This window comes from Lipotes vexillifer, unplaced genomic scaffold (assembly GCF_000442215.2).
Source record: "Lipotes vexillifer unplaced genomic scaffold, Lipotes_vexillifer_v1.1 scaffold1008, whole genome shotgun sequence".
In the NCBI taxonomy this organism is placed as follows: domain Eukaryota; kingdom Metazoa; phylum Chordata; class Mammalia; order Artiodactyla; family Lipotidae; genus Lipotes; species Lipotes vexillifer.
In genome coordinates this window covers 748,709-762,074 of record NW_006772616.1, presented here as the reverse complement: position 1 = coordinate 762,074, position 13,366 = coordinate 748,709, and the positions used below count along the sequence as shown (strand labels likewise).

Genomic DNA, 13,366 nt, shown 5'->3' with positions numbered 1-13,366 from the left:
GGCACCCTTCAAACCAGTTTAAAGTGACATCTTTGTGAACCTGACGCTGTGGGTCTTTGAAACAAGTTAGAGTGCCTTTTGCCACCTGGTAGAAGAGCCACGCTCTCTGCTGTCCCCAAACAAGAAGAGAATCCACCAGGTGCACTGTCTGACTGCAAGGGTGCTTTTCCAGGCCATGTTTAAATCTTAACAGCCAACTTTGATGCTCTTTGGAATTAATACCCTGAAAGTGTCCAAGCATTTGTTCAGCTCTTGGGATATTTAACCCATGTGAAATGAAAGGGGGGAATGTTTGGTGACTGTATAATTTTTGAAGTCCTCAAAGCTTTAACATGGTTGGATAGCTCAGATGTCCACCTTCCTTGTTCAGTCCTTGTACATGGAGGAAATAGCCCTTGCCTACTCTTGGGCTAACTCCTACTTTAAGGCCCAGTTGAACCTAGTCTGAAATGATTCAGCATGAGTTTTTTGAGAAGACAACATTTAGTGAAAGTTACAACTTTAGGAGTTCTGGACGTGCCACACAAAATATGCTGCTTTGTTGGTATATTGATTATTTTGAGATATGGACACTTTAAAAATGTATATATATATTTTATTGAAGTATAGTTAATTTACAATGTTGTATTAGTTTCAGGTGTGTAGCACTGTGATTCAGTTTTATTTATTTATATATATACACACACACACATATATATATATATATATATATATTTATTTTTCAGATTCTTTTCCCTTATGGGTTATTACAAAATATTGAGTATAGTTCCTTGTGCTTTACCGTAGATTCTTGTTGGTTATCTGTTGGTTTTTTTTTTAAATTTTATTTATTTTTATTTTTGGCTGTGGTGGGTCTTCGTTGCTGCACACAGGCTTTCTCTAGTTGCGGCGAGCGGGGGCTCCTCTTCGTTGGGTGCGCAGGCTTCTCCTTGCCGTGGCCTCTCTTGTGGAGCATGGGCTCTAGGCACACGGGCTCAGCAGTTGTGGCTCTCAGACTCACAGGCTTAGTTGCTCCGCGGCACGTGGGATCCTCCTGGACCAGGCCTCAAACCCCTGTCCCCTGCATTGGCAGGAGGATTCTTAATCACTGCGCCACCAGGGAAGCCCTGGTTATCTGTCTTATATATTGCAGTATGTATCCCAAACTCCTAATTTATCCCTCCCTCACCCTTTTCCCCTTTGGGAACCATAAGTTTATTTTCTTAAATAATTTATTTTATTATTATTATTTTTTTAGATGGAGAATTTTAATTAAATTGGCATAGTTAAGACCAAAAAAGGTAAAGTGGACATTGTCAGTGTATCTTCAGCCCTTGCCTTAACAGGTGAATGAACACAACTTGAAACACAGGTGAATCTTGCTGGTCTGTGAGACAGTGAAGGGAGCTTCTCAATATTTAAGTATATTAATATAACCAGTTACAGAAATCTAAATATAAAACCAATCTCCTATAGGGTTTGAGAAGGCATTCACCATATCCCTGAAAAGTTTAACATTCCTTATTCAGGTTTAATCAGCTCTTTAGAAGGGGAAAACAGTGATAGTACTTGCTGAGCCAGAATTACTATCAAAATTCAAAAAGCTGACCATATTCATTTAGCCACGAGCCAATCTTATTTAAATCAGGACAGAAATATTACATCAGCCATTCATGATCTGAATTCTAGTGTATGAGATCAGTTTAAATATGGTACACATAAAATGTCATGAGACATTTGTTTCATAATAAATAAGGCAGTGGCCAACTATTACTCTTTAGTAGCTTTTTTGAGATAAGCTATCAAGTCTGCCCTTTCTCCCTTCTTCTTAATGCCAGCGAAGATCATTTTTGTTCCAGGGATGTACTTCTTGGGATTCTCCAAATACTCCATCAGTGTCTCCTCTCCCCAGGTGATGCCTTTGTTCTTGTTGGCATCTGTGTAAGAGAATCCGACAGCCTGACCTGTCTTTTGCCCAAACAGACCATGGAGATTTGGCCCAGTCTTGTGCTTGCCTCCCTTTTCTGCAGTATGGCACTGGGCACACTTCTGAACAAAGATCTTCTTGCCCTTCTCAACATCACCCTTTTTTTTTTTTGCGGTACGTGGGCCTCTCACTGCCATGGCCTCTCCCGTCGTGGAGCACAGGCTCCAGACGCGCAGGCTCAGTGGCCATGGCTCACGGGCCCAGTCGCTCCGCGACATGTGGGATCCTCCCGGACGTGGGCACGAACCCGTGTCCCCTGCATCGGCAGGTGGACTCTCAACCACTGCGCCACCAGGGAAGCCCTACCTGCAACAAATCTTATTCTCTGTTCTGCAACTTTTTATCTCTATGGGAATGGAAAAGTGTCATACCTTTAAAGGTTAGAGCCTTGAGAATGGGCTACCCTGTATATTTCAAGCAACATTCTTAACTTGTAGCAAAAGCACTAGAATACAAAGGTTAAAGTGAAAGAAACAGATGTAATATGGAGTCAGATTTGTTCTTCCCTATTACAATTACATACCCAGCACATGTGTGGCCCATTGTAGAAGTCTAGTAAGTAGCTGTACAGTGGAGGAATATGTCCTGGAAACTAATGAGTTCTATTTCACACCATCTATGGGAGCTTTCTGAAGCTCTATGGTGTAATTCTTATTACTGGTTTAATATTTCCTCATGGGGCTTCCCTGGTGGCGCAGTGGTTGAGAGTCCACCTGCTGAGGAAGGGGACACGGGTTTGTGCCCCGGTCCAGGAAGATCCCACATGTCGCGGAGCAGCTGGGCCCGTGAGCCATGGCCGCTGGGCCTGCACGTCCGGAGCCTGTGCTCCGCGACGGGAGAGGCCACAACAGTGAGGCCCGCGTACCGCCAAAAAAAAAAAAATTTCCTCATGAACTCTCTTAGTTTGAGTTCCTCCAAAACAGAACCTAAAGCAGGATCTTGAGTGCAGGAGGATAATTTGCGAGATTTCCAGGAAGCAGGAGGGAGGAGTGGGGGCAGCTGTGAGAGCAGGGAAGGAGAAAAAGCCAAGAAAGACATCTCTGTGGGCAACTGGTGCTCATTTCTGCAAGGACCCTGACTGAGGCCCAGAGGCCGGGGCATTTGTCCACAGCTCCCTCATTGTGGAGGGTTGCCACAGGGTTCTTACCTTCCCTACCTCTAAAGAAGCAGAGAAGGACAGTGGAAGCGTTAATGGGAGCTGTCAAATTTGCCAAAAACCCACCTTGGCTGAGACTGAAATCATGAAAATGTCCGGCTACTTGACCAGAAAATGTTTTCTCTTTCATTTCTTATTGTTGAAGTATAGCTTACAATAATCTACAGCTTAACAAGGATTTACACCACATCTTCTTTAATCTGTCCATGGACATTTAGGTTGCTTCCATGTCTTGGTCCTTATAAATAGTGCTGCAGTGAACGTCGGGGTGCATGTATCTTTTCGAATTATGCTTTTTGCTCCACGTATAGGCCCATGAATGGGATTGCAGATAATGCTTTGGGTTTTTTTTTTTTTTTTTTTTTTTTTTTTTTTGCGGTACGCGGGCCTCTCACTGTTGCGACCTCTCCCGTTGCGGAGCACAGGCTCCGGACGCGCAGGCTCAGCGGCCATGATGCATTCGTTTTTTTAAGGAACTTCCATAGTGTACTCCACTGTGGCTGTTACCAACTTACATTTCCAAAAACAGCTTAGGAGGGTTGCCTTTTCTCCATGCCCTCTCCTGCATATTTTGTATATAGATTTTGATGATAGTCATTTAGACTGGTGTAAGGTGATTCCTTGTTCTAGTTTTGATTTGCAGTTTTCTGATAATTAGCCATGTAGAGCATCTTTTCATGTGCATTAAAAAAAAAAATCAAAAACAAAAACAAAACAGTGTGCATTAAATTTACCTCTTGAAATTGGTTTCTTAAAAGTCCGCCCTGATTTGAATTCTTTTTCGATCAGGTACCCCAGGACATTTCTTGAGGGCAGGTGTCCTTTAGAGCAGGGGTCCCCAGCCCTCGGGCCTCGACTTGTTAGGAGCCAGGCCTCACAGCAGGAGGTGAACACGGGAGAGCTAGCAAAGCTTCATCAGCGACTCCCCAGCGCTCCCCGTCACTCCCATTGCCACCTGAACCTTTGCTCGCGTTACCGACTAAACGATCCCCCCCATCTCTCCTGTTACCGCTGGAACCATCCACCCCATCGCTTGCATTACTTCCTGGACCATCCCCGCCCCTGTCCATAAAATTGTCTTCCATGAAACCAGTCCCTGGTGCCGAAAAGGCTGGGGACCCCTGCCTTAGAGCCCCACAGGCCTTGTTATGAAGTGTCCCTTACGGGGATACCTAGGACCGGTTTTAAAGTTGTTGTTACGGTAAATGCCCACAAGGTGGCAGCATTTTCCATGCCCCACTCGGGTTACTGGCAACCGGAGCCTTAGAGAAAGTCCTGTTACTGGGTCGTAGATTCGAGTGGACTGTGGCCGAAGAAACACCCCAGAGCTCGTGTTTCCTTACCTCTTTCTCCTTTTACCCTTCGCCCCCTCTCCCCCCACGACAATTCCCAAGCCCTGCCAAAACCGCTATGCTGAGCTTTTTGTCGTGCGGAGGTGGGGAGACTCCGAGGAAGGAGGCTGCCCATGGGAACCCCACCACCAGGAGACTTGGAGACCAGGTGATTTTTCAAAGCTCATGCACCGTGAGGGTCTACCGACCTTTGGGTGCACTAGGCTTGGTTGAGCTGTAAGAGCGCCCGCCTGGATCTGGAGGTTGTGGTCCACCTGGCAGGTCCAAGAGAGGCTCATTTGCTGGCACCTGCTTCCCAGTTCCCCCACCTCCACCACGTCTAGACTTGGGACCCAAGGCTGCTTCTGGCTCCAGGGATGTGACACCAGCCTAGGTCACCGAGCCCTCAAGGGAATATCGTTGGCATTTCTTCTCTTTCCTTTTCTTTTGAAATTTAATTTTTATTTTATTTTGGAATATAGTTGATTTGCAGTGTTGTGTTTGTTTTGGGTGTACTGCAACCTGAATCAGTTATACAGATACGTATATCTATTGTTTTTAGGATTCTTTTCCCATATAAGGTATTACAGAGTGTTGAGTAGATTTCCCTGTGCTCGACAGTAGGTCCTTTGATTATCACTTACATATATATTACTGTGGATATGTTAATCCCACCCTCCTAATTTATCCCTCCCCACCCCCATCTTTCCCCTTTGGTAGCCATAAGTTCATTTTCTAAGTCTTTGAGTCTTTTTCTGTCTTGCTAGGGAGTGCGTGTGTGTCATCGTTTTAGGTTCCTCATTTAAGTGCTGTCGTATTTTTTTTTGTCTGACTTCACTTCTTACGATAAACTCTAGTTCCATCCATTTTTCTGCAAATGGCCGTCTTTTCTAAACTGATTTTCTAATCTAGATAGAAATGGGAAGCTGTCCTCTGGAAGTGTATTAAAAATTTTTTTCTTTTAATGTAAAGAGAAAACATCAGTGCAAATTGGGTGCCGACTTTAATGTTTTTTGGAAACAAAAAATTGGCCCTGGGTGTGAACCCCTCTGCCTTCGCCATGTTTTCATTTCACTGGAGTGTAGCACTGATCCTCGTGCAGTGAAGAAGCCAATGCCCCTGTGACCCACCCTGAGTTCCCTCCCTTACTTGCCAAATCCTGGTAGAAAGATTCCTGTTTTTTATGTAGATTCGTATTTCCTTTTCTCTGTCTTTCTGTTCAAGATCACTTATTTCTCTTTTTCTTATTATGTAAGCAGTGCATTTTTATTCTGGAAATTTTAGAAAATACAAGAAAGATCAAAGAAAGAAAGAACAGTCATTTATATTTTCCTTACTTAGATACAGCCAAGCTCACCTTTTTGTATATTTTCTTTTGGCACTTGATCCAGGTATTATGAAAATGACAGGGTTCTGTTCATAGCATATTTAAAACTCTCACTTATTTTGGACATTTTTCTATATTGGTAAATATGGGTAAACAGTTTCTGCCCTCCGTACCTCCCACCTCCCTCCATCCTCCTTCGGTTTCTTTCTGCATTCCTTTCTTTTGTAAAAATAATTCTGTCTTTTGTCTGGTTGGAAAAGTGGTCATGTAAAAAAAAATACACACGTACACACACACACACAGATATACACATACATGTATACACATGTGTGTGTTTATTAGACCACTCAGAAAGAACTTCTACCATCTAGAGTGGGAGTCAGCTAACTTTTTTCTAAAGGACCAGACAGTCTGTGTTGTAACAACTCAACTGTGCATTATGGTGCAAAAGCAGTCCTAGAGAAAGTGTAAAAGAATGAGCATGACTGTGTTCCAATAAATCTTTATTTACAAAAAACAGCAGACAATCCTGAAACTGTGGTTTGCTTGGCCCAGTCTAGGGCAAAGCACTAATTATTTAACTTCCAGAAACACATACCTATTTTTTTCCCACAAAAATGGAATCATACTACATAAGCTGTCTTGGATGTATTTAAATATTTATTGGTGTCCGTTATGTGCCAGCTCATATATAGTGGTGTATACAATGTTGAATAAGACTGACAGGCTGTCTCCTCCCGTGGTGTGTACTGCCAGGGACACAATGAAAATCATAAGTGCTCTGAAAGTCATGGGGGGATGTGATAGACAAAAGTCAGCATTCTAGTGTATCATAACTTTTGCAACCAATCCCCTATTCAGGAGCATTTAATTTCCTTAATTGTTTCTATTGTAGACTTTCCTGTCGTAAACATTTTAGGATTAAGTCTTTATGAAAAACCATCATTTTTTACTTGGGCTCAAATTCCTTAAAGTGAAATCCCTGTGTCAAAAGGAATACAAATTTTTTTGGTCTTTTGCTAAGCATTACCAAAGTATTTTCTAGAAAACTTATACCAACTTACACTTTCACCTGGCCTTTTTTTTTTTTTTCTCCCCTTGCTTCCTTTGTGCAGCCAGACTGAGTTTCATGAATTGAGAAAGTAAAATGAAAGTGGCATAAGTCTAAGCCGTGAAATAGAAATAAAGAGATAGGGAATCATTCGTGGGAGAGGAGCCCAGTTTCAGATGTTTTGTCTTCAGGGGTTTCCTGTGTTCTGCTCCCTATGTAATAGTTAGAAATAAATCTCAGAAGTTCTGTAGTGCTAGCTGACACCAGTTATTAACTGCCTTCACCACGTGCCAGAAGCTCTGGTAAGCCCTTCACGTGCATGATCTGAATTAAGCCTCAGAACGGCCTGATGATGGTGGAGCCCGACCACGGCCGGGTCTCTTTGAACTAGAGTAGAAATGTCAAGCTGGGAGCTCCGCGGTCTGCTTTCTTTGGCTCACACAGTGTGGCCCAGCACAGCATTTAAACATTTATCGACGTAGTTCCAAACATTTTAAAACTGGAAAATGTCACAGAAAATCTATATTTAAAACTTTGGAAAAATTGCAAGACCTGGGCACACTGGGGTCATACTCCCGCTTGCTGACAGTGGGTGGGTCGTGGGGGGCTTTTTCTACACAAGGGACGTGTGTTCTGATAATGATATTATTGAGCTAAGATTAGCTGCCACTAAGCAATTCCTCCTTCAAACCGATAGTAACTCTGTGCTTGGGACACGGCAGGGAGCTGTGGGGAGAATGCATGCCCCTCCTCCTCCAAGCCACTTCCTTACTTATTTACTTGCCTGAGTTTGTTGCCTGGATGTTAACTATGGGACGAGACAGGACTGAGGAGAAGGGGGGCAGATGTGGGTCCAGCCGTCGCCGTGACCCAGCCCAGGCTCTAGAGGAGGGGACGCTTCAGAGGCTCACTTAGGTGAGGGTGTCCCAAGCTGTTGGGGGGACAGCCTGTAAAATGACTCTTGGTCTCTGGGTGTCTGCCTTCCTCCTCTTACATCCATCTTTCTCATTCCTGTTTTATTCACCACCTAAATTCTTTTTTAGTACATGTCACCACACACTTCTGGGCCACGTGGGTCTCCCTACCCCATCTCGCCTTAGGAAGTAATGGACTTGGCCATTTTCAGCCTGTTGTCTCCTTCTTTTCTTAGTACATCTCCGCCAAATGCTTGCCCCACAGCCTGGCCGTGTGCCCATCTGTTGCCCATTTGGAGCGTGTGCACCCATTGGTTTTCTGCTAGGAGTGGCTCTGGCGTTTGTTCACCTCCTAACTCTCTGTGGCTGGAGGGCACACGGGGGCTCTGTCAGACCTAGTGGCTTTGGAAGCCAGAGCTTGGCTATCTCAAGTCTTCACTTCGTGTTTTGTTTATTTAGAGCCACAGAGTGCAACGACGAAGTCACCTTTACGTATGTGCGCTTCCCATACACCAGCCACTGTGCCAAGTGAGGGGTACCAGGAAGGAAAGGGCAGTGAGGGAGTCAGAGGTGCCAGCAAAGGGTATGAACCAGATCCAAGTGTGGCCTCTGCACCAGCAGGGAGTAGATTCAGAAACTCCTCGTGGCAGAACGCACCAGGTCAAGGAGACTTCTAGAAGGTGCTGCAACCAAAGGCTTCATGCCAGGAGAGAGCTCTTAAAAACACCCAAAGTCGGGGCTTTTAATGTGCGTCCTATTCAAGCCCCACTTCCTCCTTAAGCCCACCTGAGTGCCTCTGTCTTCAACAAACTCTTCTGTCTCCAAACTTCTGTCCAGTACAGAAGCCATTAGCCACCTGTGGCTGCCGATCATCTGCAGTGTGACCAGGCTAAGTTGAGATGTAATGTAAATATAAAATACACGCAGGGTTTGAAGGCTTAGGACACACACAAAAATAGAATGTAAAATATCACATTAATAAACTCATATTGTTTACACGTCGAAATGACATTATTTGACTATATTGGATTAAATATATTATTCTGTCTTTTTACTTTTATTAATATGGCTATTAGAAATTTGAAAATTACATATGGACATCTCATTTGTGGCTCAAGGGAGAGTCCCGCTGTAGAGCTCTCCCTGACTCAGCCACATCAAATATGGTTCTCTATGACTTTGCCATATATTTGTTACATATACATATATGTGTGTGTGTGTGTGCGTGTGTGTGCATGTAAGTATAGTATATATTCTCAGTCTCTCTAACTAGGTAGAAGACAGGACTAATGTCTCGTCTCGTTCCTCTGTGTTTCCTCACTCTCTGCCCTGCCAAAGTGCCCCTTTTGCTATTAAAGACCCAATGTGTGTTTGATAACAATTCTTTCATTCATTTTACAAATATTTGTTGAACTCAGACTCTGTGCTAGGTTCCTCTGGGAACTTAATAAACTTTAACTCAAAACCTGGCATAGGTAAAAAGAATGTAGGAATTATCAGCTTTATTTTGAAAGATAAGGAAATTGGGGTAAAAAGTTTAAGTGATTTGCTCAAGGTTACCCACTAGGTAAGGGGCAGGAAACAGGATTCCAGAACTCTTTTTTTATGTGGCTCCAAATCATGTCCAGCATGCTGATCCTGTTGAGAATCCTTCACCCCAGCCCAGGTGCACCCTAAATCCTGTCTTCTTGTTCGTATATGTGCACTTATTACAATGCTCTCTAATCGTCCATCTTTCCCAATAGACTCTGAGTGGGAGGACAGGAACTATGTCTCTGCTGATCCCTGTTGCGTCCCTGGGGCCTCGCACATGCCTGGCACCTCGTAAGCACTTAGTAAATGTCTGTTGAAGATATTTAGTAATAAACGAGTGTGTCTTCTCCCTCCCACCATTATAAAATTCATGTTGAATTCCATTTTCCTGGAGAGGATACAAATTGGAATAAAGCTCTATAGCTGCTTTCTCAACAACTGAAATATTGTAAACATTCATTTTGTATTTTATTTATTTAGAGCTCTACAATGCAAAAAAGAAATCCATTTTAGAGTCTGGGAAGGAAGTCTCTCTTTCCCTGCCGGTTCTGCTTTTATTTTATCTCACCTACATGACAAAACCAACCACCTGTCTTTTGTCAAAATGCACTATGCATCCTCATAACAGCTGTGTGCTAGCTGCTGCCAGGGCCTTGGTGCAAACCTGGGACTGATGGGTTTTTTAAATTATCTTGGCATACCTTATTTGCCATAGAGTATCTGAATGGATTGTAACATGCCAGGACCACCTGATGGTTATAAGACCGGAAACCATCCTGCCCACCAGAGAAGAAAGGTAGCCAGGCACGGAGAGAAGAACACTGAGCTACAAAGCATTAGGAGTGGTTACTGGTCTCAGCTTTGTCATTACTATCTCTGTAACCTTAAATGAGCCATGCTTCCTCATTGTCATGAACCTAGTTCTCATGTCTATAAAACTGAGGACATTGAAATAGATCAGAAAGGACAGCAACATGGCATATGTACCACCCTGCTGTGGCTGTCTTCCATTGCAGACATTGCTAATCAATCACAATTTACTTTCCATTGATCCAGGGTACAGATTCATAAACCTTATCACAGCACTGCTTACACTGTCACTCATCAATCACTGACCATTGCCAGGCAAACAGTCCTTTTTCTCTTTTTGTGCAGGGTAGGGAGAAGAGAAGAAATCACAGTAGGACAGTTTTTATTCTTAAAAACCTTCCCTGTGTTAGCTGGAAGTCACCGGTGTGGTCATGATTATATCGCAAACCATCCTCTGAGATGACCCTGGTGTGGAAAGGTCATTGAGCCCTTCTGGTTCCTGGCAACACTGAGGTGGCAGAGCTCTGAATGGGCTGAGACTTTGAGGGAATTGGCCAGGGACCATATTCTTTCTGAAGCTCCACTAGGGGGTCATCATCAGGACTTGGTAGGGAAGGGGGCTGCAGCCTTGTTTCTTGGGACAATACCCAAAACTCTGAGATATTTGCTGGATTGTGGGAACTTCTTCCTAGTGGTTAGAACGCCAGTGTCTGGCTCTCCAGATAGCTGTTCACATTTGGGTTTCTTTGGGCCAGTTTCGTGTAGTGGAAGAGGCAACTGGGGAATGACTTTTCCTGGCAGAAGTACTATTAGGTGAAATAAAGCCACAGACTTTATTGACTCTGTTTAAAGAACAAGAACATATGCATAGATCAGTGTCCAAAAGGATAAAATCATGATGACTAATGTGGGTTTTTTTGCCTTTTTTTTTAAAAAAAATTTTATATTGGAGTATAGTTGATTTACAGTGTTGTGTTAGTTTCAGCTGTATAGCAAAGTGATTCAGTTATACATATACATATATTTATTCTTTTTCAGATTCTTTTCCCGTATAGGTTATTACGAGTATTGAGTAGAGTTCCCTGTGCTATACAGAAGATCCTGTTGATGATCTATTTTATATATAGTAGTGTGTATATGTTAATCCCAACCTCCTTATTTATCCTTCCCTCCCCACCTTCCCCCTTTGGTAAGCCTAGGTTCGTTTTCTAAGGCTGTGAGTCTCTTTCTGTTTTGTAAATAAGTTCATTTGTATCATTTTTTTAGATTCCACATATAAGTGATATCATATGATACTTGTCTTTCTCTGTCTGACTTACTTAGTATGATCATCTCTAGGTCCATCCATGTTGCTGCAAATGCCATTATTTCATTCTTTCTTATGGCTGAGTAATATTGCATTGTATATATGTGCCACATCTTTACATGATGGCTAATGTTTATTGAGTGTCTGCTAACTGCCAGGCAGTGTGTGAAATGCTTTTCAAATTCCATCCCACCTCATTCTCACAACAGCACTAAGAGATGAGTGTCCCTGTCAGCCCCATTTTACTGACGAGGGCACTGAAGCTGAGGAGGGTGTAGTAACTTCTCCATGGTCACAAGCTTGTTAAACAAATAAGAAAGGATATGAAGCCAAGTGTGTGACTCCAAAAGCAGCCCTCTTAGCTTCTGCATCATACTGCCCCACCCAGAGTTTGAAAGTGATTGTCTCAGAGTCTTGAGATTAGAGGCGACTCAGCGATTTTTTTCTTTGTGCTTTTCTGAGTTTTCAAATTTTTCTACATTGAACCTATATAACTATTGAAAACAGAGGGAAAAGTCTTAAAAAGAAAAAGAAAAAAATCACAAGGCAATGAATCTGGAGTCAGAGTTAGAAGATCTGAATTTAATACCCAGCTGTTTTTAACAGATTGTCTAACCTTAGGCTGGTAATTTCCCTTGTCTCAGTCTTGGTTTCCTTTTCTATAAAATGTGATCATTGGACTGAAAGATCTGTAAGATTCCTTCTGGGCTGGAAATTATATACATTTATTTGGGCGGGGGTTAGGAGATAGTATCTAGTAGATGCATTCATCAGCTTTTTTTTTTTTCCACCTGGGAGGTGATGATTATTTAAGAGTGAGAAACTCTTTTGGGACCATATGGTATAAAAAATTCAGGGCGGTTTCTGTGTGAGTGCTCTAGAAGCACAATAAGCTCAATTTTATTACAACTATGAGTTTCGCAAAACAAATGTGTTAGAACATGACCTTGGTTGTCGTCATGGGACTCTTCATACAGAGCTTGGCCTTTTCTTTTTTTTTTTTTTTTTTACATCTTTATTGGAGTATAATTGCTTTACAATGGTGTGTTAGTTTCTGCTCCATAAAAAAGTGAATCAGCCATACATATACACATGTTCCCATATCTCTTCCCTCTTGCGTCTCCCTCCCTCCCACCCTCCCTATCCCAGGGTGTCACAAAGCACCGAGCTGATCTCCCTGTGCTATGAGGCTGCTTCCCACTAGCTATCTACCTTACGTTTGGTAGTGTATATAGTCCATGCCTCTCTCTTGCTTTGTCACAGCTTACCCTTCCGCCTCCGCATATCCTCAAGTCCATTCTCTAGTAGGTCTGTGTCTTTATTCCTGTCTTACCCCTAGGTTCTTCATGACATTTTTTTTCTTAAATTCCATATATATGTGTTAGCATACGGTATTTGTCTTTCTCTTTCTGACTTACTTCACTCTGTATGACAGACTCTAGGTCTATCCACCTCATTACAAATAGCTCAATTTTGGTTTTTTTATGGCCGAGTAATATTCCATTGTATATACGTGCCACATCTTCTTTATCTATTCATCTGATGATGGACACTTAGGTTGTTTCCATCTCTGGGCTATTGTAAATAGAGCTGCAATGAACATTTTGGTACATGACTCTTTTTGAATTACCGTTTTCTCAGGGTATATGCCCAGTAGTGGGATTGCTGGGTCTGGCCTTTTCTATATAGTCCATGTCTGTCATCAGTGTCTATCTGGTTGTCTAGTTTAAATTTAGTGGTTGTTGAGGTTGTGATGGGATTGTTAGAGTTAAATACATGAGGTTTTATTAATTTAGTTGCATTTATAGATCTTGAAAGGCCTGCGGTGATAAAAATCTGAGTTATACATTGCATTAAGCAGAGTTATATAAAGCCTGTTGAATATTAATTTTGTAATGATTCACCTTACAGTTTTATGAGACTAGATATAAAAAGATACAGTGAATAATTGAGCCCATGATCTATAAAATGA

General features: G+C 42.5%; 1 protein-coding gene across 1 annotated transcript; it reads right to left on the bottom strand.

Annotated features, from left to right (window-relative positions):
• Nucleotides 1-1,749: 1,749 nt before the first annotated feature.
• LOC103079638 (cytochrome c-like) lies at nucleotides 1,750-4,207 on the bottom strand. The gene is made up of 2 exons (XM_007447673.1): nucleotides 4,001-4,207; nucleotides 1,750-2,064 (listed from the first exon to the last, which is right to left on the bottom strand). The coding sequence occupies exons 1-2, from the start codon at nucleotides 4,205-4,207 to the stop codon at nucleotides 1,750-1,752; spliced, it is 522 nt and encodes a 173-aa protein (XP_007447735.1).
• Nucleotides 4,208-13,366: the final 9,159 nt, after the last annotated feature.